The sequence below is a fragment of the Sinocyclocheilus anshuiensis genome, unplaced genomic scaffold (genome assembly GCF_001515605.1).
Source record: "Sinocyclocheilus anshuiensis isolate Anshui unplaced genomic scaffold, SAMN03320099.WGS_v1.1 scaffold1215, whole genome shotgun sequence".
Taxonomy (NCBI): Eukaryota; Metazoa; Chordata; class Actinopteri; order Cypriniformes; family Cyprinidae; genus Sinocyclocheilus; species Sinocyclocheilus anshuiensis.
The window spans coordinates 117,619-144,742 of record NW_015540933.1 but is presented as its reverse complement, the minus strand read 5'-3'; the positions used below and the strand labels follow the sequence as shown (position 1 = coordinate 144,742).

Here is a 27,124-nt window from a genome sequence, read left to right as displayed (position 1 = left end):
CCAGCTGAAGATAATGAGGAAATTACGTTGCTCCCTTTGCCAAGTGCATTCCAAACGACTACATAATGGCACACACGTGTCCTGCTCACTCCAAAGTCCCCACTCCAAGGGCTCTGCCCTTCAAAGGCATAGGGATGATCACTTCCATTTGGAATTTGCCCCGTGAACCATATGGTACGAATAAGTACCTTTACACCCCTACTATTTGGCTTAAACTCATTTTCATTTCAGCTTTAATTTTAATCTTTGTCATTCTTAAACTATATTTGTGTAAAATGTATTTTAACATTTAAATTTTCATCAAAATATTTTAAACTAAATATGCTTTTTTGGGACTAGTACATTAATTTGTGTATTATCTATTAATCATTACATAATTTTCCCCCATGTCCCTAATATATGGAGGGCCAAATTACTAAAAATAATTGTTTTTAATTCATTAAAAATCGTTAAATACATCATGAAATAATTAAATACAGAAATAAATGCATAAATAAACAAATATTTATGTATTTATTCATTCATTTCCTCCCTCCACATTTCATTTTCAGGGTTACGGTTGTCGGCACGTCACTCAAGAGTTGTCGGCGTCACCTTTCAAACTCGATTTCTTTGGTCTTTCTAATTTAGGTTCCTCCCTCCATATTTCATTTTCAGGGTTACGGTTGTCAGCACGTCACTCAGTGGGCAGCGTCACCTTTCAAACTCGATTTCTTTCGTCTTTCTAATTTAGGCGCTTTTTTTTTGTTTTTCGCATCACGAGCTATGGCTGAGCATGGTACAGTAAAAGATCTGTTGTTTACTCTTGCAGATGAAGTTGTCAATCAAAACGTTGACTATGACATAATTTTAATACAAGTATAGAAAGTATAGAAAAATGCGGTGTAAGTACTCTATGGGCGCTGAAAGAAATCAGTAGCCCCTCACTGCAGAACACAAGATCCAGGGGGTGTGGTTTGATCCACATCTAGGGGGTGGAGATGGTTGGGTTTAGGGATCAGGGGGTGGAGATGGGGGGGTTTAGGGATGGGGATGGGAGGGCTTAGGGATCAGGGGGTGGAGATGGGAGGGTTTAGGGATCAGGGGGTGGAGATGGGTAGGTTTAAGGGTGGAGATGGGTGGATTTAGGGATCAGAGGGTGGAGATGGGTAGGTTTAGGGGTGGAGATGGGTGGGTTTTGGATCTGGATCCAGTCACGCCCCCTGGATCTTGTGTTCTGCAGTGAGGACCATCTCAAAAAAATACACGCTGCTTACGCTCTGTTTACGCGTGCAGCCAACATCTCCCGGATATTTTCTACTTGTATTAAAATTATGTTATAGTCAACGTTTTGATTGACAACTTCATCTGCAAGAGTAAACAACAGATCTTTTACTGTACCATGCTCAGCCATAGCTCGTGATGCGAAAAACAAAAAAAAAGCGCCTAAATTAGAAAGACGAAAGAAATCGAGTTTGAAAGGTGACGCTGCCCACTGAGTGACGTGCTGACAACCGTAACCCTGAAAATGAAATATGGAGGGAGGAAATGAATGAATGAATAATAAATGAATGATTAAATAAATGAATGACTGAATAAATAAATAAATGAATAAATAAAATACATAAATAAAGAAATTAATAAATAAATATTTATATATTTATTTATGCATTTAATTATTTCATTATCTATTTAACGATTTATATATTTCAACATTTATTTATTTAATTCTGAGTAATTTGGTCCTCCATATTAATATCACTTTCTATCCTATGTACTTTTACTAACTAACTAACTAACTAACTAGCTAGCTAAATAAATAAATAAATAAATCACAAATTAACTTTAACCTTTTGTCAGCTAACTCACAATTCCTTATTGAGCAATGGCCAACTTTAGTTCTTTTCTTCCTGTAAAGCTCTAATTTTTTTACTAAAATACAGAACAAGCATATTATTAATATTATTATTTATTACTAAGATAATAATCAGCTCAAAAGGTACTGCATAACAGGAATGATTCTTTTAATTCATTCATTTATGCTCAGTCTACTGAAGGCTTAAACAATAATGTTTAAAATGTTCAAAACAGTAATTATGGGTAATATGATATAAATAATTATTTAATGTCTTGTTGTGGTGTTAAAGCATAACATTCAGAAATAGCATTTTCTAATGAGAAAATACATTAAAAATTAAAATCCAGGCTGATCTGATTTCATCATTCAAGGTAAAAAATTATTAATAATTCATTCATTAGCAGATTGTTCATTCAAGAACGCATTCTGTATAATGCTGTAATGTCATTCATAATGTTTTTGGAGTTGGTTGATTTGACTCGAGGCTTAGATATCTTTATTTAGAAATTTCTGAAATGGCCATGGAGAAAATAAATGAGAAATATATTCTGACACCCAAGCTGCTGAAAAAGTAGGCGGCCGGTCAGTTCCTAAACCGAACAGGAGTATTAATGTAAGAGTGTTAGTGTGAATGGTGTTAAAACCTTTGAAGAGATGCGAGCGTTCTCCAGCAGCACTCTGGTCCACACCGCCGGGTGACGAGCCACAAACTTCCAATCCTGGGACACCTCGGCCGCACGCAGGAGTGTCTTCGTATCCAGGTAGGTAAAGATACAGAAGAGAGCGGCACGTATCTTCAGCACCTCAGGACTGATCACCTCGTTGAATTTGGAGGGGCTTTTCTCATGGCGACAAGGCTTGTATCCCCTTTCAGAACGACCTGTCGACACGAAGAGATAAAGGAAGACTTGCTTGACAGCTGTGGCCACAATTTAGTTTTCCTGCATGTAAAAGAGAAGACCTTCAACAAACTGACCTCACACTGAACATGGGTGAGTTCATTTTTGTGTGAACTAATTCTTTTACTGGCCGCATTACCGTACATGTCCATATGGTGGCGCCTCGGTCCAATAAAAAGTCCAGCTATCGGTCTGTTTGCTCTTCTCACTGCCTCCTACAGGATCTGAACATCCTCCAAATCATGCAATCAGCAGGCCATTTCTATCTCACAGCTCCAGTCTGACAGACTCTATGTCTCTTGAGTCATACACGATTTGCTGAAGATCTAATGAGATTGAGACTAACGAAACAGGTGTTGGCAGTGTTCATATTTTATAAGACAGTTTTTTAAGCAAAATCTGCCAAAAGCTCTGACTCAAACAGGCTCTCAAATAAGTGAGATGTAATGTGATGACAGGATGGATGGATTGTGTATGGCTAAGGTAAGGAAAGCTTGGCCTTCACCTGGATTGGGAATAATGTTAATGCATTCAGTTAAATTCAAATGCTAGCTGGATAAACTAGCCATAACTGCTGCTCTAGGATCAGTTTCTCCTACCCAAAGCCAAACATTAACCAATAGTGGGATAGGAAAAGACCACTCTGGATCAGTGGATGCATCCCACATTGTCCCCCTGCAGGGATGGTCTTGATTTCAGATTTTTTTTTTTTTTTACAAACAATGTAAATGTTTAATTAAAATTAATTAAAGCAGCAACAACAACAACAAATAGAATAATAATTACTGTTAAATACAAATACACAGTTTAACTGTGGAATAAAAAGTGTTCAATTATATCAGCATTAAAAAAATGTTTATTCATATGTGTACAGATATTTTAGAAAATAATCCATTAAATAATAAAACAATATATAAAATAAAATTACATTCATATCTGCATTTAAACACTAAACAAGTCTAGACATAAGTGGATGCAGACAACTTCATCCCACATAGAAACATGTCTTGATTTCTGAAATTATTACACAATTTTACATGTTTAATTAATATTAAAGAAAAAACAATAATAATGTCATGAGGGTAATTGTTTAATTAATGCTCACCAATAATTATTTAATTAATTATTATTAATGAATGAATGAATGAATCAATCAATAATATGTAATTTGTGAAATAACAATTAGTAAATTATGTTAGTATTAAAAATGAGTTAATCCAAATGTAAAGATATACCAAAAATAAAAATGTACAAAATAATAATAAATAATAACAATAATAAAATAATAAGAATTACATAAAATAATATTAATAAGAATAATAATAACTATAAAAAACATTTTTTTTATTGCATTCATATCAGCAAGAAACAAGTCTACACTTAAATAAATTCACGGAATACACCCCTTGATCTCTCCAATGGATTTTATGGCTACTTTTTGATGCTGACACTGACATTGTTTGACATGGAAAGCATATGTATCATTCAAATATAGCATTTCATGTTGGCTTCTGTATGATAGGAAGAAATCTTGAATATATTTTGTTAATTCCCTTTAACTTTTTTCAATAAGATGTGAGCAGGCCTGCTGCTGCCCCCTACATTTTCTGCCACATAATGGGACAGCTGAACAAAGAGAAGTGACAATCTGAAAAGCACAAATGAGCCTTAATCAATGTAAATGAACTACATACAGTAAAGACATCATGGCCTCAAGTCACACTGTGTATATGGTATGATTATGTATGAGAACATATAGTGCACTACTGGTTACTCATTTCACTCTTCCCACAATGACCTGGAGTCAGTAGGTGGAAAATTGTGCTCATTGCTCATGGCTTTATGACACACTCTCTCTACTGCTCTCTGGCCTATGATCCTGTCAGCAGTTGCATTCATGTGACCTACAGTAATCTTCCTCAGCCGGCGTCCTGGTCCTCTGACCCGACTATCCTATCATTATTTGGAGAGTGGGTACTGTGGCCTTGGGCCTGACAAACTGGTCGACAAACTGTTAACTCACAAACGTACATTCTGCGAAATGACATTTGCAACCATAGCAGCATGTGCTACAGAGCTGCCCTTTTCTGCCTGCCCCAGATTATATTTTAAACGACTGACAAGCCAAAAATTACATTTACATTTATGCCTTTGGAATTGTGTTCCTTGGGAAATGAACCATGCTCTTCCACCAACATTTAGAAAAACAAAATAAACCCCAGGACAAATTCTTCCACGCAGGTCAATGACGCACCTGTAGCTAGTCTGTATCCTCCTCGGTTTCCCCCATGCTGGCTCTCTGCTCTCCTGTCTTGCTCCCACATCTCAGCCTCGGACTCGGTGGTGCGGGATCCTACGTCAGACACGTCGCCCTCCTCTCCCTCCGTGCTGTTCCGGTACGGCCGGCGCTGCCAGTTCTGGATGGCCTGTTTGCGGAGACCCCAGCTCCGGGAAGCAGCCGCTCTTTCGTATCCTCCTCCGCCTCCTTCCCCGAGTCGGCACTGGACGTGGTAGTACTGAGCATCAGGGCAGTCCTCCAGAGCGTGGAGGTCCACACTGTCACTGTCATAACCTCCTGAACCCTGGGACACAGACTTCCCTCGTCCTGATGCGCTGTTTAGGAAAAGCACAAAGGGAAAAATGGAAAAAACACAGGTGCAAAATTGTGGTTAATTCACAGTAATTTATAAAAAGAATTACTGGACATCTACTGGCGGTATTGTTCAATGTACAAATAATTATTAAACTAAAACACTGTAAATGCACTAACATTATCATAAAATGTAAAGGCCCAACAATATGCAAAAATAGTCACACTGCATTTTCACATTGAAAACTCACAAAAATACTAAATGTATCATAAATTTCAGTTTATATATTGAGATATATGTTAGCTTTAACACTGTAAAAAGCTACTACTTTTAAACAAACCAGCCAGGAAGCTTAAAAGAAATGACACTAAATGTTTATTTCATCTCATTGTATAATTGATATAGGGTCTACATACCTTGACATGTTTGTCAGTTGAGCTCAATATATAGTTTCTTTGCAATAGTTTGTTTTGAATTACTTTTTTATTATTTCATTCCTGAAACATGGACTGTAGAATAGAACAGAATAAAGTAGTATGTGAATGTGCAAGTATCCATTACTGTGTGCCATGTACTGTACGTACAACATACACAAAATACAATTTGAAATATGTAAACAATATACTCTCAGTACCCTTATAAGGACATCTTTGTACTTTATACTCGAAAAGGTGCACATTAGTACCTTAGAGTACCAATATGTACCTTAATGTACAACTATGAAACTTTTTGGGGTAAATAGGGTACAAAGATGTCCTTTTAAGGGTACTGTCCCAGTGACATGCTGTTGTATTTCCTTCTTTCTTTCTTTCTTTCTTTCTTTCTTTCTTTCTTTCTCTTTGTAGCCTAGACCTTTTTTTAATTACCTTGCAATTATCAATGTTGCCTTATCAACTAACTGAAATGAAATAAAGTTACTAAAACTTAAAATGAAATAATTCAAAAATATGTAAATAAATAAATAAAAATTAAATACAAAAGCACCAAACCAAATTTAAAATGAAACCTAGAAATATCAAAAAATAAAAGTCTAGTGCTGGGCAATGATTAATCGCAATTAATTGCATCCAAAATAAAAGTTTTTGTGTACATAATATATGTGTGTGTACTGTGTATATTTATTATGTATATATATAAATACACATACATGTATATATTTAAGAATAATGTTATGTCTATATATTAGTGCTGTCAAATGATTAATCACGATTAATCGCATCCAAAATAAAAGCTTTTGTTTACATAATATATGTATACTGTGTATATTTATTATGCATATATAAATACACACACACACACAGTATATTTTTGAAAATATTTACATGTATATACATTTATATATTTATATTCTTATATTTGATATTATATATAAATATATTTAATATATAAACATAACATATTTTCTTAAATATATACATGCATGTGTTTGTATTTATATATACATAATAAATATACACAGTATACACACATATATTATATAAATAAACACCTTTATTTTGGATGCGATTAATTTGCGATTAATCATTGCCCAGCACTAAAAAAATACCAATACCACAATACCAATATATTTCGTGGTATAAACATAGCATTATCTCTAATGATAGATAATTTATACCATCGCCACAATACATATCGACATACAGCCAAGCCCTAAATACTACAATATAAATACTACTACAATAACACTGTATGTTACACATGTTAGCATAGTATCTGTCTCATGTGTCTAACTTCTAGTAAATGATAAATCTGCATCAACAAAAGATATCGTAAACATTTTCTGCTCTATTTTCAAATTATGCCTATTTATTTTGCCCTACCTACTATGCACAATTATACGTGTAGTTGCATTCTCTTATTTGTATTCCATGTGCCTATCGGAACAGACTTGCAACAGATTTTCTGGGTTAAGAACCACCAGTTGCTTTAAGATACAGGGTTTGTGTTAAAAGAAATGTGTAAAAAGAACAGTGCGTGTTAACCAGGAAATATGATCACATCTGTCTAGGCAGACTTCCTACAATACACACAAACACACACCCAACTAATTAAGAAATAAGACACTCTGCTAACTCACTTTGTAGGAAGAAAGATTGATCATTTGTGAAGATGAATCTTGCAAATATTATTTTTAAGTCTGAATGAGTAATGGGTTATTTCCTTAATTGCACATACGAGAGTGGCTCTCAGTTGTTTTTAATCAAAACACTCCTCAAAGGATTCTTCTTAGCACTGCACTCAGATTACACAACACTAAACCAACACTTTTAGGGGTGCCATGCACTTTTTATTATGCACTAGTGGAGGAAACTGTGACTCAATTTGGACAGACTAAATGTAGACATGTAAATGCATTATTCCTGATTCCTTTTTATCTTCAATAATTATGCAACTTAATTTCCAAAGACACAAATAGTTGCATTCAAAATATACTTGGCTCAAAAATCGCATGGGCATCAGTTTAAATATTCATTACAAGAGAAACCACTAAACTCAGGTAACAGTTAGGGCATTCGCATGGGATTATGGGTAAGGAATGTTCTCCTCCGTGGCTTAGCAGGGACCGAATTTCCACTGGGGATTCCAGCCAGACATTTAGTCACTCTCCAGATGTTACAGTTCAAAAGCCAACACTGAGACTTAAAGAGATACTTTGCTACTGCTGTCACTAGTCACTGCAGGCTCTGCTGCAGGCAACTGACTACAATGACAGACTTTTCTATTTTACAGTGGGCTGAAGAGCAAACGACCCTCTAGAGATGAAGCTGGGACACATTATTACTTCTTACACCGTAGGAATGTGTAATGCATGGCTGGCTATGGCAGAGATATCAAAAGCCATTTGTAAGATAACATGCAAAGGCTAAAAAGAATTTATACGTGAAGTTTCACACAAACTGACAGCAAAAACTAAAGACGTGGAAGAAACTTCAGAAGATCTTTGAAGATGAGAGTGGTTTCTTTATCATATTACATAGTTTCTTGATGTTTCTGCGCCCCTTACTTTATATAATAACTACATATTTGTGCTTTTCAGTAGTAAAAATAAAGATGCAGAAAATGGAAGCAATGGCTAAAGATGTGTGTCCCCTGAGTTTCCCTCAGACAGATTTAAAAAACTATTTTGCAAAATAGATTGATTTGGACTGTGATGCAGCTTTATATTCAATCATATGAAATAAAACAAACAATATATTCAACTTCTAAAAACACATTTTGTAATGTCTATAGTGATTTACTCATGTAAAAATTTCTCAACAACCTATATATTTAATTATAGTAGAATTTATTAATAATTTTGTATTTATTCATATATTTATCAATTAATCAGCATATAATGAAATTAAGGTTAATTAATTTGATAAAAAAATAATGAGATTTTCCAAATATTTATGAAACGTATATACAGTACACAAACATTCAAACTTTGGGGTTGGTAAGATTTTTTAAATGTTTTTGAAAGAAGTCTCTTATGCTCACAAAGGCTGCATTTATTTAATAAAAAAATACAGTAAAACAGTAATACTGTTAAATATTATTACAATTTAAAATATGTGCTCTATTTTAATATTCTAAAATGTAAATTATTCCTGTGATGGCAAAGCTGTATTTTCAGCATCATTACTTCAGTGTCACACGATCCTTCAGAAATCATTCTAATATGTTGATTTGCTGCTCAAGAATTTTTTTTTCTTATTATCAATGATGAAATTTTTTGTGGAAATGGTTATACATTTTTTTTCAGAATTCCTTGATGAATAGAAAGCTTAAAAGAACAGCATGCCACTTGTTTAATTAACGTCTTAATAATTGACTCAGATGAATGATGGTATTTGTGCCATAATGAAGGAACAGCAGTGATCATATGCAGTCCGGTATTTCAGTCCTCGCTCGTCTGATTTATGAGGAAGACCTGTGGAGTTTATGATGTCAATTTAGGGACAGCAGACTCCAGGCAAACCCACGCTGCTCCTTCCTTCCTTCCCTCAGAGCACCAAATGGTTTGACACGGCCCATGCGCAGACGCACACACACAACAGATGGACAGTGATGTCTCACTCACAGATCAGAACCTTGTTAAAAGAGCAGCCATACAAAGGTTACGGTATGTTATGGGGAAATCGCATGAGAATATCTAAAAATAAAAACGAGTGTAATTTGTTTCTAAATATTATAGAAACTTAATTTGCTGTAAAGTTGCTTTGCAACGATTTGTATCGTGAAAAGCGCTATACAAATAAACTTGAATTGAATTGAATTGAATGCGAAGTCAGATGGTGACTTTCAATGTCAGATGGTGACTGGTTGAGACAAATTCACTAGAATAATATTAAATCTTAAAAATAGTGGTGTTCACAACAATACGTTCATTTTTATCTGCCAAGATATAGCTTCATTAAACACAGCATTTATAAAACAGTATCTTTACATTCCCATTAAGCCATTAATTCATTTGTTTATTAAAGTAATGCTGTAGTTTTAAACTAAAATGAAAATTATATCATGAATTCGGTCAAGAATTTAAGTTTTACTAAATTTGGACATTTGGTCTCCACTATGTAGGCAAAACCTGACCTGACACACACATGCTTTCAGTCAGGGGCGGATTTAGTGATTTTTTTCCCAAATTAGCCTACGTTTTTATTTTTTCCAAAATCTTTTTTTCCGTTTTAATTTTTCTGGATTCAGTTTTTTTTTCTTTTTAATTTTTCTGGATGATTATATAACATTTTAACAAAAAAAAACATGTCTAATTAATTAAAATCCTGAAACTTGTTTAATTTAACAGCAATTTAGGCCTATTAAAAGTTTAACAAAAATTACATTCTTAGGGCCCAAATTATGCGCTTTCTTTTTTTTAAATGTTAATTTTGCTGTATTCCATTTTAATGGATTAATCAAAAACATATCTAATTAATTTAATTAATAAAAATAACTTAATTTATTAATTAGTATACAATAATAGGGCCCTATGAAATTGTAATTTTATTTACTTATTTTTTTGAAATTCTGTGTTGTGTATTTTCATTTTTCTGGTAATCAAATGAAGGCGAAAACATTAATCTATCTTTTATTCCAATGAAAATTAAACAAACCCTTTCATTTTTGTACATTCAAAATGCTACACAACAGAAGTTTACTGTGTAATGAGCAATGTCATGGAATTCGTCAAATATTGAATGAATAATTGAATTGAATGAGCAATTCAGTACACTTCAATCAAACCGCGATATGGACTACTGTATGTGAATATTAAATTGCAAAAATACTATTTAGCTACTACAGATGACAACCGCGAGCATTGCGCGTGCTTAAATAGCAAACTAGCAAATGAAACGCGCGTCTGCGCCGTTCATTCCATCACATTCCGCGTTACACAGTAAATTCCGTTTTTATGAATAGATTCCGGGATTCCGTCCCCATTTTCTACATCGCCCTACTTTTGCTAAGAAGCACATTCAACGCTGACGCACAGACGGTTGTCGTGGTAATGAAGACCACAGCAACCACTTGTGCGTCAGCACTGAACGCGCATCTCGCATATAAAAAGCATTTTAGGGGGCCCTTGGCTTTTGGGGGCCCAAGGCGGTCGCCTACCTTTGCCTAATGGTTAAGTCCGCCTCTGCTTTCAGTACACACACAAGAAGTGTTCACCACTATCCTTCAAGAGCCTTGGGCAATGGTTATTTTTGGCCTTGTGCTTTTAGGCATTTTAGTTTTGCCACACACAGCAGTGTGTGTGTGTGTGTGTGTGTGTGCAACAGGACTCTTTCCGCATATCTTCTGCATGGCTGAGAGATTACAGACTGGTTTAACCCTGAGGCAAATGCAACAATCTAGCGATTTTCCCAAAACACATCCACACCAGGCTGACTCCAAAACCCCCACCGGTCAGAGCAGATAAAAGACATAAACATGCTGCTCTGCCATATTTGAGATACAGCTGCAAAACTTCTGCTGGCAAATTTAATGATAAATGTAATACTTTGAAGTTTGAAGTAATACTACACTTTCACCGTGCATAAAAGAAACATTTGGTATCTTTATGAGCGAGTCACTGAATCAGTCATTCAACCGATTCGTTCAAACACATCATTCAGAAACAAAACAAATGACTGTCATTCTATGATTAATTGAACTGATCTGTAAAAAAAAACAAACTAATTAATTCAGCAACAAAACATAACTACAGTAACACTACTATGAAACTACTATGAAACTATTTCATTGTTCTCTCTAGGTAACCTGATCTAAATGACCAGGGTTCTTTTAATATTTTAAATCAATCTACTTTCATAATATGCAGATCAATTAATAAATACATAAATAATACATACAATTATTTAAAGGTGTAGTTCACCCAAAAATGACAATTTTTAATAATGTTTTCAGTTTCTTGCACAGACCAATTGTTTCACTTCATAAGACCTTAATATATCGTCGGGACTCAGGAGCCACTGGTATTTATTATGTCTTGCCTGTATATGCTATATACAGTATATTTTTTTAGTTCTAAGCACCTGTAGCAGTTGACTTGCATTTGAATAAATTATATTAATTATTTTGTAATAAATATTTAATACATAATTATTCACATTTTTTGTACTTATAAGAAAATTCGGCTGATGTGAAAACAGTCATGCAGGCAGAATTCGGCTATTCTGAGACTTACGCAGTGCTGGGGCAGGAACGTCGATCGGACACTTGGTACATTCCCCTCGATGCCCCAGAGATACTGGAATTTCTCTATGAGAGAAAGAAAGAGAACGAAGGGAAAATGTGAGAGAAAGATGCTCCAAAATTTCACTGAACACATCTGAGATACTGTAGCTCAACATCATCAGGGAAATACAAACAGAATCAATGCAGATTGACAGGTTGGGAAGGAAACCTGTCTTAATTGTTCAGACATGATCCAGACTAGAGAGATACGGTACATGGGAGAAACATGTCACATTTTCGTCAGAACTTTATTGATGAAATTAGCACTTACAGGTTTTAGCGTCACCATTCATCCTTCATGAGGACTAGGTTATGTCTGGGTCAGCTGTGAGTTTCAAAACTCCTTCAGTCCAAAATAACAGCACAGCCGACGAGACAGCAGATTGCTTTGCATCACTGATTACTCATCTTACAAATAACTAATTTGTCATTTAGCTGCTTTTATGCAAATTGGCTTACCGTACACTTACTACACGGACAATCCCCCGGTGCAACCTGTGTTAATGTGCTTTGCTGAAAGACACTACCAGGTCAAATAATTGGCAAAATTGCACCAAATCGAATTTGTTTCCTGACAGTCATGCTCAGTTGATCGATTGTGCCATTTTAACACAAAAAGCCTTGTGAAAATAATGAATATTTTACTGTATGTTTTCTAAGTTTTTAAATATTATGTAAAATTGTGTTTAATTTCAGCAAATTTACATCAGTGTTTTGATCAACTATTACAGTTTTTGTTAATATTTTGTTTTACTTTAGTTTTAAAGTGTCAGTAATTTTGTTGTTTTGCCATTTTTATTTTTTTAATATGTCTATAGTTTTTTATTTGATTAGTTTCAGTTTATTTAGCTTTAATCTAGTACTTAATAAAGAGAAATGTCACTTTGGCATCTAGCTGAAATAAAATACTTCAAATTCTATTTCAGTTAACCTCCTGGGGTCGACAGTTCCGGCGGCGGAACTTTCAGCACAAATGTCAGGGCATGTCAAAACTTTTCCAGGCCCCAAAACACCCTCGGACCCCAGAGGGTTAATGTTTATTTTATTTCAAATAACAAAATGGATTGGTTTTTATTTGGGTTGGTCTTAGGTAACTATAATAACTCTAATCTATGTAAAGCGTATTTTGATAACAATAGTATTTAAGAGCTTATTTGCAAAATATGGAGGGAAATATGGGTATTTTTATTGTTTTATGAAATATTTTTTTCTATTATAAGAGAAAACAGCCTGGCCTATATTGATTTCCTGTAAATCCTGAATATAGTACTTCAGGTGGTGTGAAAAAAAAAAAGATTTTTATCCCAGAGAAATACCGTATCAGTCAACTACTAATGACTTTATTTGTCAGGTGTAAGTATTAAACTTAGCAATCTCATACAGGAAATAGGAAAACTGTGCCTTTAAATAACTGCTTTAGCTGGTAAGGTGATACAACCAAGAAAATATGGGCCATGAAAGGTGCCATAGTGCTGACAGGGCAAACACACATTCACAAACACACACTGGGCTTAGTGCCTGCAGAAATGGGGCAGAAAGAGAAGCAGCAGCACCATCGATCTCACTAGTGGTGCACAGCGTAAAAGACTGGCCGGAATTGTGGAAAATGCTTGAGACGACAACAATAATTGTGCACCTCCATCTTTTTGTTTCTTTCTTACTTTCCTGCCTGTGCTGTAATTTAGGCCAAATGTCCTGAATCACAGCATGCATGTTCCTGAAACACTCTGCCCTTCTTCTGACATCACTGAGTGCACTTCCTCTCCAGATAGTAGGAGACTGGAAGGCCGTGGCTGGCATTTGGGAACACAGGCTGTGTGAGAACTCAAACTGAGTCAACAGTGCTGTGTGCAACACACTATATATGAGTAAATGACAAATGAAGATTGCTGTTTCCATGGTGACGAAGGGGGTCCCCAATGATGTCAGAGGGTTGATCAGGTGCTGCCTGAATGTGCCATCCACTGTCAACAAGAAACCTAAAACGGCAATGTGTGTAACCGTGTACACAAACACACACTGAATTTTGCCCAACCGTGACACATAAACACAAATAAATGTACAAAACAGTGTATATAAAGTGTACAAAACTTGAATAATTTCTACACTTTCTTCACTATTATTAAAAAGGACTTTTGTCCTCAATAACAGACCAATAATTTCTTAGTGATCCGAATGCATTTACTGTACACTCACTGGAGTCAGTTATGAAACCAATTAGTAACCAACCACAGTTTAACACCCTCAAGATCTAAGAAAACGAGACTAGTGTACCAGTGCAATCTTTTAACATTGTAAAAGTTCTCTGGAGGTTCACAGAAATGAGGTAAGCACTGATGAGTATTTAGTATGAAACACTTCCTGAGTTCTGCATTAAGATTTATTTATCTCACACAAAATTGCAGACAGAACTGCAACCTTAACAAAGCACTTTTAGTCAATTTCCACTGCCTGCCCTCAATCTGTTATATATGTTGATGTGCTCATAGAACAAAGACTTCTTTCACTACATTAACTCATATTATAAAGCCATCTTTTTACGTCCACACAGTCTATGTGCTTATCAGGATAATGCTAATAATTAACGATATTTGGCTTGTTGCATTAATATTTGGTTAGTTAACTAAATCTTTCTACATGTATACAGTACTATTCAAAAGTTTGGGATAGGTAAGATTTTTTTAATATTTTGAAATTACTCTATTTTGTTCACCAAAGTTGTGGTGAGCAAAATAGAGTAGAATTATTTGATCAGAAGCATAGTAAAAAGAGTACTATTGTAAAATATTAATGTGAATAATGCTAACATAAATAATGCTGAAGCAGCCACTAATTTAGTCTTCAGTGTCACATGATCCTTCAGAATTCATTCTAATATGCTTAATTGATGCTGAAGAAACATTATTATTATTATCATTGTTGAAAACAGTTATTGCTGCCTAATGCTTTTGTGGAAACTGTGATGCTTTTTTTCAGGATTCTTTGATGAATAGAAAATTCAAAAGAACAGTATTTATTTGAAAAATAAACATTTTATAAACATTTTATTCTTGCTGAATAAAATCATTAATTTCTTAATTTCTTCTTAACTTTTGAATGGTAGTGTATACCTGAGTGCTCTGTGAAAACATGCAAATGACAAAAGTTTGACTCAAATTCATACTTATTTAAACATACTTATGTATTCGTACATTAATTAAACAATTCACATTGTTCATTTTGAAAAATGCCATTTCTTAAGGTAAAATGTGAATGTGAAAACCTCACAGCTATATAAGGATATTTGTCTACCTTTTTGGCACCTACTATATGATTCCTTAAAATGGGATACAGGAACAAAGCAAACATTATAACTATTTAAGTATACCTATGCATCACCCTGACATATAAGACCATGAAATCCACACTTTGCAAGTGATAAATCCATTGGAGTTTTTCAAGAGAAACCCGAATGCTTTATCCCATGTAGATACTGAAACAGTAAATGATTCCAATGATGTATTTTTAACTGAAATCGCGTAACCGACTACAAAGACAGGTGTAATCTCTGATTTCTTTGAGTACATCACGCCAATGTCTTTCTTCTCCTTCATCTCTTTCGCTAAGTCACTGTACCTGTCGTCCATTAGGTTTGGATCCCTGCAGACTGCAGTGTCCCAGGCTGCCGTTGGGGGTGGTGGCACAGCTGCTGATGATCTGGAGCTGTTTCTCAGCACGGTCGGCCCGGTCCAACAGCTCCTCGATGAACTGCTGAAGACGCACTTTAGCATTGGCTTCACGCGCAGCCGTTTCCTGCAGAAACTGGTCGATCTGGACCACCTCTCTGAGTGAGGAGGAAATGAAAGAATTTGAGAAAGAAATGAGGATTACTGTGAAAGGATTGAGTCGTCTCAGTGGTGATAGCTTCTCAGTTGCTCTTGATCAATTTTGTAATGAGTATTGAGTGTGTTAAAGAGCACTAATTATATAAGTACATGTAACTCTAAAGATATGGTGGCATATAGATGACCTGATGCATCGCTACCAACAGCATTTTCTTTTAGAGAAATGAAACATGAACATGCAAATTTCAAATGGGAAAAGGGCATCTGATACCACTTTCTCCATCCCATTTGCCCCTTTTCTCATACTTGTTTATCTTCTCTAGCATTCTGCAAATCCCTGGAGTGTGCGTACAGCCAATGAAAGCACGACAACTGTTATCTCTGTGTAGGAAATGTCTCTGAACACAAACACTGGCTTGCACCTCTGTCGACACCATCACCTCAGCTATTCTAAGCTTCTCTCACACTTATAGTAGATTCTCACACAGTTGGACTTTTCATTTTCGTACGCCAACAAAATGATATTTTGAGATACTGACATCTTGAGTATTTCATCAACATAGGTTGCAAATAACGTCATAAGCCATAGTGAATATGCAGCAGTTCCTGTACTCAAGGAAGAGGCTTTAATTATCCACATGAATTAAAAGCAGCATTTTATAAACTAGGAAAATTAATGTGCGTAAATGTGATCTCAATGGCATTTATGTAATTGTGTAATCGCAAAAGATCCTCTAAGTAAATAACTATGATAAAGATCAGGCTCTATTAAATGATCGTGTAAGACAGACTGTAGTCTGCACTGCTGTCTTTTTATATCATGTTGGTATTATTATTTCCAGTATGTTTCTCTTCTTGTGCAATAATTTATCATCACCAAATCAAGACTTACGTCATTGATCAGTAGTGAAATCAGGGGACAAAAAGTCCACTGAAAAAAAAAAGTGCTTTATTGTTTTGCAGATTTGCAGGGTTGTAAGGATTGATTAATACAGAATCTAATGCTTTATGCTAAACAGAACTAAACAGACTTGGAACGTGTGGTGTTATTGATAAAACTAAAACTATTACAAAGCTAAAACTATTTAAAAAAATCATCAAGCTGAAATCAAATAAAATATAAATATTAGATGTAAACGTAAAGATTTAAATGTAAACGAATATTAGAAATGTTGTCTCTGCGACTAACTGGAATAGGCATGAGTTGAAGTACTAAAACTAAAATAAAGCTATATAGAAATATTTATTTAAAAAAAGCACATCAAATTGAAACTAAACTTAAAATTAAAACCTGAAAATATAAAAATAAAAGCGAGTTCAAAATGTTAATAAATAACAATAGCAGTCCTCTATAGGGCCACGGGTAATAATATATTAATAATACTGAAATAACACTGCTTGAAATAAAAGTCATGCGGACCACTTTTATGGTCTATTTGTGTGCAATTATGCCCTATTCATTGTTACTGCAAAGAAAAGAACATTAAAGCAACCAGTACATTATTCAAAAAAATCTCCTTTTGTGTTTCAAAGAAGTCACACTGGTTTGGAATGACATACAATACATTTTCTTTTTTTTTATTGTTCAATTCAAAACAGTCTTTCTGCAGCTTTTTCTGTATCTTGTGTAATTACTTTTTGAATGACTCCTCTCTATTCACTCGACTGCAGTGTTCTTACTGTAGTAAAGGTCAACAATGTTTTTGCTTACTAACAACAGAGAGAATGACAGTCAATCAACAGTGTAAACGAGACTAATTACAGGCCCAGTAATGTGGAGGCAGGGCAGATCAGCATGTGCTCACTGCGTGCTATACCATGCGCACATCTGCATATATTACGTCTGCTTCAGCCCCTCACTGTATCTTGAACCGCAGTAGTGACTTTTCAGTGATTAAAGGGCTGGCACCTAATTTCGTTGGTCAGCTTGATAAATCCGTTTATCTACCCACAATGTGTGGGGCCTCTCAAGGGAGAGTAACACTGTGGATCAGTGTGTGTTTGTATTAAAGACCCCAGGGAAACAAAATTGAAGTTTTGTGGATTTAAGTCCATGTCTATTTGCATTGAGACTGTCTATAAGAGCAGGCCTATACACCTACATATGCAAATATATGCATTTTATATTCAATGGCCTATGCAGGGGTGTATGCAAATTTTAGATAATAAATGCTAGCAATTTTTAGCAACAAGCGGTTTGATATATCCTGCCCCAAATTCCAGTTTTAAACAATATGCCTGAATGAATGGTTACTTTTGGCCATCAATGAAGATTCTTTTAGAACCAGATGTAGTTACAGCATCTACCAGGAGGGGCTAACAGAGCCATGCAAAACAGACAAACCCTTGACTTCTTAAAGGGATAGTTCACCCAAAAATTCTGTCATTAATTACTCACCCTCATATCATTCCAAACCCAGAAGACCTTTGTTCATCTTCGGAACACAAATTAAGATATTTTTGATGAAATCCGACGGCTTTCTGAGCCTGTATAGACAGCAATGCATCTACCACGTTCAAGGCCCAAAAAGTTAGTATGGACATCTTTAAAATAGTCCATGTGGCATCAGTGGTACATTCCATTGCTGTGTGTATGTGTGCAGCCAGTTTTGTATTTTTCTAATCATGTGTACTTTGTGCACTTTGAATTTCTTGGCGCTAATTATTTTGTCCACATGGTAGCAACAATGGCCTGGGCTTATGTAGACTTGTGCCGGTATTTGGTAATGCGATATATCACGGTAATGAATATGCACGATATTGTTATCGTGGGCACTTCTAAATACCGTGAATAATTATATATAACAAATTATTCAGAATTTTGAATGCAAATACTGTATACCGTGATAAAAGCATTAGCAATTAATCGCAACATGAAAATTTGATACCGGCATATCCCTAGGCTTATGTAATAAATACCTTCAACTCTAAACAAGTACAAAGACATTTTTGTTGCTAATAACTATAGAGGTATATATAATCAGGGCTTGACATTAACCCCTGCCAAATCCAGGTGGATTTCAGTAGTGGCGTGTAACACAGTCACTCCTGCTAGCCACTTTTGTGGGCTGAATCAAATATGTTCAAATTTAAGGTCATAAAATGTCTTAAATGGCTTGAAGGGCAGAAAGAATGAAAGAAATAATCTTTATTATAATGTCAAGAGGTCTTAAATTTGGGGATGGAAAGACAAGAATTGCGCGATGCGGGCGTTATTATATCAATGTTTTTCTGAAGGGAACCTATACTGCCTTCAGAAAGGTTTCGATGGTATTTTTATTTCATCTTGCCTATCCACATTATTTTTCCCGTAAATGCGGGCATGGCCATTTGTAAATTTTATGGGTCTGGGTTCTGGTGTCATTCGCTTCCATCTATTTTTAGTTGTATAAAACAGCTTATTTTGCTGCTTGATATTGCAAACTGGTGTGTCTTACCATATTATTTTAAAGTATTATCTTAATTATGAACACACTGGTTTGTAGTGCAAACAGGTTTACCATTTATTGCACTTTGTTATTCTTCTTGTTATTTCCCTACAGCTGCTAATGAACCGGAAGTTTTCAAGCCTGTCTGCTGTTTTTGTTCAGACCAATGTGAAAATGGACCCATATATTTATGCAGCAAACACACAGCTGTAAATGTGATCCAGTGGATTTATAAGAAGCTAATGTGACCCAATATGTAACATATAACTAATACATAACATAATTATTCATAACTGCTCATTTTACTAGTGTTTAAAGAAAAACATTTCAGTGGAAAAATATCACTAATCTCTGGTGGTGGTATCCAAAGCTCAAATCAGATCAGAAATTCTGCACATGCATATGACTATTCTCCACTGGAAATTAATTATCCATGTTTGCCATTTGTTGGAGACAGTGGAAAAGCAGCTTAACACTTCTCCAAGCAGATGCAGTTATGGAGCAAACAATTCAGTCCAAATGCTGTCCGATTGATAGGCCCGGTCAATGTGTATAGGTTTAAAGTGAACTCAATTAAGCAGCAGAAGAAAGCATGAACAATTAAGTGGCTGAAGCAGCATGACATATTACAGTGTTTCTCCCGCTGTCTGCCCTAATCAAAACTCTCCCAGTGTAGCTTACAGTCCTGGAGCTGACTGAAGCTTCTTCACAGGGGAACATGAATACAAATAAGACCGCTAGCCCAAAAAGCTGATATCTAAATTCCAATATGCTACAAGCAAAGCACGCTGGGGGAAGCACCCTGGCTTTCAGATTCACACTGTGGGAATTCAAACAAGGTACGGTGGTTTGAAAGTGCTCTAGCTTGTGTCAGCTAATAAACTTAACCTTCACTAATGAGCACAAACATACACATTCACAAGCACACAACCTCTTTATAACCGAGAACAAATAACAATTTAATATCTCAACTCCAGGTCATACCTCAAGGTTTGAACTGGAATGTTTGACAGAACTCAGTCTGATTGTAGCGCAGAGAACACAGTCAGACTGACAAGAGTGTGTGATAGCCTGTGTGCCTGCTTACTTCCACACATCCCTTATCTAAAAACAACGGATTAAAACTACTCAGATATGATGCTGCCAGTGTTCAAAAAGAAACATTCCCCCCCAGAAACCAGTTGTGCTTGGACTCCAAGGAGTAGCCGTTTGTAATGCCTGATCAAAAACAAATGCTGTTTTCATATTAGCTGGTTGTAGATAATCAAAAAAAAATCCAGTTATGCATTTATAGAAGTGGTTATCATAAAACAGGAGATGTTTATAACATTTACATTAAGATATGACAGAAGAACAGAATGATCAGGTAGTGCTAGGGTCTAACCAGTTAAGATTTCTGAGCATTTATGCATCTGGCATAAGTCAATGTGATTTTTTTTTTTTTTAAATCAAACACCAAATAAGTATGTCTGGTTAAATCTGACATCATGCATCACTATTTCTAAATCCAAATGGGTCCAAAAAGCAAAAAAAAAAAAAGGAAAATTAGAGAAAAACACAAAGCTACAAGACAGTGTACTTATCTGTTTTAATAAGGTTAAGTCACAGTGCTTTGTACAATTTGCTTTTTTCAGGATTCTCTTATTGGTGTAGATTTCTTTTGCATAATCACGAGTAATGTAGTTTTTCATCAATAATTTCGCTGTTCAACATGAGTATTTAATAATGCTGGCTGATGGCTTCAACAAAAGCATATAACATTGATTAAAAACCTCATAGCTCACAGCAGGTATGTCTTTAAAGGTCTCCAAGTTATTGTTAAAAATCAATAGCCCTATGGAGAAAATTTTTACTTTAGGAACCCAACTGCTGCAATAAAATCACTTTAGTTTCTGGATTCTATGATGGTGCTGCTCAACCTTGCAAGACACCGCTGAAGCTGGCATACTGAGTTCAGTTTGTATTCAGACAATTCTAAAAAAAAATTAGATTTTTTTATTTTTTAAAAAGTAACCTTGATCTTTCAATGACTACACAGACTGGTTTCCATGGGAACAACTATTGGTTGGCTGTCAGATATGTCTTTAAACAATAATGCTTTTAACTGCTACAACAAAGAATGTATGAACAGTGCACCGGGAACATTTTTACTTAAATTTAATAAGCCATTTCATTCAGATTGAAAGAATGATATTCCATTAACATAAGGTTAAGTGACTAATAAAAGATGTTCTGAAATATTAGTTACGCAATGCAGAATGAAATATGTACAAATGTGCATATGAAGCACTCAAAATATACATATATATATATATATATATATATATATATATAAATCAATGTTTTTCTATATGTTGCATACTAGATTTTAAAAATTGTATGATATAGTACGGAGTATGCAATATATCGGTTAACTACACTGAATGACTGTCACAAGGGATGTGCAAAACTACATCTGCATTTTAAGCACTAAGACCACTAATTCAATGCATGAAAATGAATTTTCTCAGCTGAAGCAAATTCTCTACAATTTATGAAGTGCAATTCAGAAAAGTCTGCATTTCATGATTTTGCAAAGGCTGTTTGCAAACACTTTGCGATAAGCTGATAAATACTGATGAATCCAATGCAGGGCATCAGACATAGACAAATGAGAAACAAAGACGTCGCCTGGAAATAGGAATCGTACATCTGACATTTAACATTCCTCTGCGCTAATGCAGTAACAATTATTTCAAGTGCACATAAAAATAGCAGCAGAGAGCTAATCGGCAACTCACTGTATTCACAATAGTAAATGATTATGTAACGCTGTAAGCAACACAGTCTCCAGACAATATGAATGATAATTAGAAGAAACAAGAGTGGTTAATGAGATGAAATTAGAGAAGGGCAAAAATGGGGTCTTGGAATGCTTGGAAGTATTGCAGATTATTAGTGTGACTAAATTGCTTTAGTTCACACTATAGAAGTGCACATGCTATCAGTCACTCATACAAGTAGTACATTTTTGTTTTTGCATGTTACAAAATGTACAAAGCGAATTGTGAATTTAAGAACAAATATTTTCAGTTTAACTTTCTGAATTTTCAATGCATCACTCTTCTAGGCAATGCCAACAAGCTCATGTCCTCAAACTGTGCCTGTCCTGTAAATTTCAACATCGGTATGACAGGATAGGTCACAGAGAAAGACAGAGACAGCGGAAAGAGAACATTAGCAGAGATTTGTATGCAAATACAGAGAGGATATTATATGAGCCCTCTTATGAACAGAATACTAAACACACACATATAGTATATCAATCTGTCATTCACACTTCTGCCCTGTTCAAGATGGATACTATGGCATCACAGAGGTACTCTAATTGCAAGACAGATGAATTAATCATGATCTACAAACCTAAGTTTGCATAATAATGGCAGCCATGGACATTGGATCTATCCATTCACATTTCAAATAGCTGAATAGGACATTGTGACACAAATGAGCAAGCAATGAAAAAATTGCTATGCCACAACAAGGTAGTTATGTTGCTAATAAATCAAGTTAGGCTTGAAAATGTTTTTAAAAGCCTTGACGTCTGTAAATTTGTTCGGTTACAAATGATAGTCAGAATAGTCTAAAGATCTGTTTAGCTTGAAAGCTCCAGAGGACATACAGTTAGGCAAATAAAGCAAAAATCAGCAAGTGAGAGAAGAAGCCAGAGTCTGCAGAGGAGAAACAGAGATCAGCTGGGATATGAGACGCTAACAAGATCGAGGTGACAGTGAGAGGGAGAAAAAAAGAGAGAATGGAGGAAGGGTACTGAGGGTCAAAAAGCAGAGAGGTGAGAGAGGGAGAAAAGAAATGAGACTTCTTTCTACCTGCCAGCAGTGCGTGACCGGTTTCTCAAGAAAGCTCTAATCCACAGGCAGCTACAAATCAATCACAGTGGGTGTATATTTCAGATGAAGTCCTGCTGAGAATATCCCACAGCATACGAGTCTCTAAACTCTCTAAGCTCAATTGCACCTCTCTTTTGGACTTCTATATCCAGTATATGAAACAAAATCATTTTGGGAGAGGTGATATTTTATTTGAATGGCTTTAACCTGGGGCTAAATGATATATAAAGGAAAGTATCATTTTAGAGCATATTTCCACTTTATTTTTCCCTATTCATTCTTGACAACTAAAATACCATTTACACTCGATGACTTTTATATTTTAATACTCTCTGATATCTAAAAACTGTCATTTTCTGGCTTTTGGTCAGAAAGGAAATCAGACGTTATGAAATTGAAAAGACTTTGTAACCATAAATTGGAATTGAAAAGGCTTGGTGATCTGCAACCTTCTAAAATACTTTATTATTTCATTCCTTCACACTGCTTAGCAATCAAAGTTGAGCTCATATTATCAACTGAAATACAAGTTATCTGATGGACTCCATTTTTCACTTTCCCTTTAGGGTTCCCACTCCATTATGACAGAGAAATCCTGCCATGATAACATGAACACGTATTTGAGACTACGCTGCTACAGAGAAATACAGCTAGGTAGTTGGTGCCATTGCCATTATAACCGCAGAGCGGACTGGTAAAAGAACAGGCAATTAGAGGCAATGGACCGTAGGGTGAAGGGTAGTTCAACAGCTTATAAGAGACAGTAAAAACAGGTCTCCAGAAAACAGCATTAAAGGAGTAAGGGATCCAAGAATGAAAATTCTGCCACTATTTACTCACCCTCATGTGGTCACAAACCTGGACAACTTTCTTCTGCAGAACACAAAAGAAGATATTTTGAAGAATGTTGGTAACAAAACACTATTGGTGACCAAAGACACTGACTTTTCTCAAATTATTTTCCTTTGTGTTCCATAGAAGAATGTAAGTTTTGGAATGCCATGAGGGAGATTAATGATGACAGCATTTTAATTATCTATCCTTTTAAACAATCCATATGCTGTCATTTAATTTGGTGTCTGGACCATTTCAGGTTTTCATTTCTGGACCAAATTCGAACTTTCGATTTATCCATGAATTCCAAAAAAAGCCTTATGCACAACTTTTTCTGCATAAGAAATGTTAATTGAGTATATAAGAATGATTTCTGAAAGACTGAAGTAATGATACTGCAAATTCAGCTTTGCCATAATAGGAATAAACTACTTTTTAAAATATATTTCAATTAATAATCAGTACTTTTAAATTGTGCTGTTTACAGTAATGTTTTACAGCATTTTTCAAAAACATTAAAAAATCTTACCAACCCCAAACTTCTGAATAGTAGTACATGCAGCATTATTGTTCTGCTTTGTTCTGCATCCAGCTAAGCTATACAAATGTACCAAATGCTTGTCACACCAATAAAGCACACTAAACTGTAACAGCCATGAACATGAAAAGCCTGCCATAGAGCAGATTAAATATGACTGGAGACATTCTACAGAGATGCTACAGTTGCTGGTTTGTTAACTGTCTTGCTCAATTGCTTTGTCTAAATGACGCTAACCCGTGGAGCTGTTAAAGACGAATCTAGCATTTCTTCTTTTGTGAAAGCCCTGCTTGCTCCAACAAAGAAACTTCTGTTGGAGAGCCCTAGAATGAATCAAGCATTTGAGCAAAAACAGCAAGGTCCATGCAGTCAAGAACATTTCTCATTATTTCTTCAATCAAAGCGACTTTTTCCTTATTGTAAGGGGTTGGTCATGAAACAAGGTGGGACGCATGTAACTTACTGTTGTTTGTGTGTGAGCTCCTGCTCCTTGTTAACCAGATCCTGCTTAAGGCTGGCCAGCATCTCCACAGACACATTCACTTGCCGTGAAAGCTCAGTGGCCTTGTCCTCCAGGTCTTGCTTCTCCTCACTGAGCCTCTCGCTCTCCACCTTTGCCTTTTCCAGCTCAAAGCTTTTCCTCTCCAGCTCCGCCTGCAGACGGCCAACACGCGCCGCGATCTTCTGCTCCACCTCCTCCGACAACTTCTCGAGCCTCTCGTCTAGCTCGAGCCTCCCAAATGCTCGAGCTTTCAACCGAGCCAGGCCCTCCTCGTAAGCCGCCTCCACCGCACTAGCGGCTACGTTAGCGGCCACCGCCACGGCGTTGTTCCCTGTGGAGGACAAGGCGTCGCCGGAGCTCATGGCTGTCTTCACCAGGATCTCGCCCAGAGGAAACTCCACATTGGGCAGGTAGCAAGCAGTAGATGAAGGCGTAAGCCCGAGCTCTTCTGCAGAGCAGGGCAGTTCGCGGTGAGGAAAACGAGATTCGGCGGCGAGGGCTCCGTCGGCCACTAGGGGGAGCAGCGCAGCGGCATCGCATACGCTGTTGGACTTGGACAACACATACAGGGTCTCGTAGGTGTGGTTGTACTCAAGATGGGCACGTAGAGACGACAGACTCCGAAAGCGTTTGTGTTCCCCACAGCGAGGACAACGGTACGGCAGGTCTAAAGAGGCCATTCCACGCTCCCGTGGATGCCAGGATGGAGCAATCTGCTCACGCCACCAAGCGCTGCAAAGAGCAGGCAGGGACAGCGGCCGGGGACCACAGAGGACCACTCATCTCAGACGCGCTGGGTTTTTCTGCGGGCTGAGCAAGGAACAGCAGATCATCACACATGCTCCCTCTGAGTCACAAGTTCTTGATTTAGCTCTTCAATAAGGTCTTGACTGCTGTTAGGCCTATTTCTGGCACTTAATCGGTTTTCCTCACAGTCCAAAACTTTTGTCCTAGTAAAAGAGAGAAAAGACACACAAAATGAACAAATATTAAAGCGTGCAGTTCGGGGTATCTGCAGGTATCAGCACTTTGGATTTATTACTTTTTAATACCATTTTCAAGATCTTGAAATATTTTCAAGTGGTCATATGACGATGCTAAAAATAACATTATTTTGTATATTTGGTGTAATGAAATGTGTTTATGTGGTTTAAGGTTCAAAAAACACATTATTTTCCACATACCATACATTATTGTTGCTCCTCTATGCCCCGCCTTTCTGAAACATGTCGATTTTTACAAAGCTCATCGTTCTAAAAAGCGCGGTGTGCTCTGATTGGCCAGCTATCCAGTGCATTGTGATTGGCCGAATACCTCAAGCGTGTGACGGAAATGTTTTACGCCCCTTACCATATGTGGAAACACACAGCGTCTCCATGACATGGTGGCGGCGGCAACAATACTACAGTGAGAATAAATGTTATGCCTTCTTTCTTCACATAAACATTTGGGCGGTGTTATGCAAATTTTCCCACATAGTGACGTAGATATGTGGGGGCGTATTTGAATGAGGCATTTTAGGAATGCGTGGTTGAGTCTTAACTTTTAGAAAGAATATCTCTTTGGGTTTGAGACTTTAACCTTTGCGACTTTACTGATCTTACCTATGCACAGCTTGTAACACTTCAAATAGAAAGGAAAACATGAAATCGAGTCATATGACCCCTTTAAGGCCTGCTCATCACGTCTATCGTCTTCTATGCGAAGACACAAAAATCCCCCTGCTGAACAGAGATACAAATGAACAATGGAACATTTTTACAAATTTGTTCAAATGTTACATTTACCATCATTCCCTCAGCAGCTGTTAAATTAAGAAATGTAAGACATTTTAAGACTTTTTATTTTTATTTTATATTTAGTATATATCGCTTTATGTGAGTATACTGTATTGTGTTTATAGCTGGTTATATTTATAGTAACTACAATTTTTTTGCTTAAATATGCATTGTTATGGAAAATTGAAAGGTCTGAAAGATATATTAACAATATGTATGTATGTTGGGTCCATTTTCATTTGGCTATAATTTAGCAGTTTAAATATACAGGTTTATTTTACTT

At 36.0% G+C, this 27,124-nt stretch overlaps 1 protein-coding gene across 1 annotated transcript in view; it reads right to left on the bottom strand.

Moving 5' to 3' along the window:
• LOC107689471 (F-box only protein 41-like) overlaps nucleotides 1-26,009 on the bottom strand; it is a 38,022-nt gene extending 12,013 nt beyond the window's left edge. The window contains exons 1-5 of the mRNA XM_016487467.1: nucleotides 25,025-26,009; nucleotides 15,666-15,873; nucleotides 12,001-12,074; nucleotides 4,991-5,349; nucleotides 2,482-2,717 (exon numbers count right to left, since the gene is read on the bottom strand). Of these exons, the coding sequence (XP_016342953.1) occupies nucleotides 2,482-2,717; nucleotides 4,991-5,349; nucleotides 12,001-12,074; nucleotides 15,666-15,873; nucleotides 25,025-25,743 (1,596 nt within the window). The 5' untranslated portion in view covers nucleotides 25,744-26,009. The remainder of the gene's footprint in view (nucleotides 1-2,481; nucleotides 2,718-4,990; nucleotides 5,350-12,000; nucleotides 12,075-15,665; nucleotides 15,874-25,024) is intronic.
• Nucleotides 26,010-27,124: the final 1,115 nt, after the last annotated feature.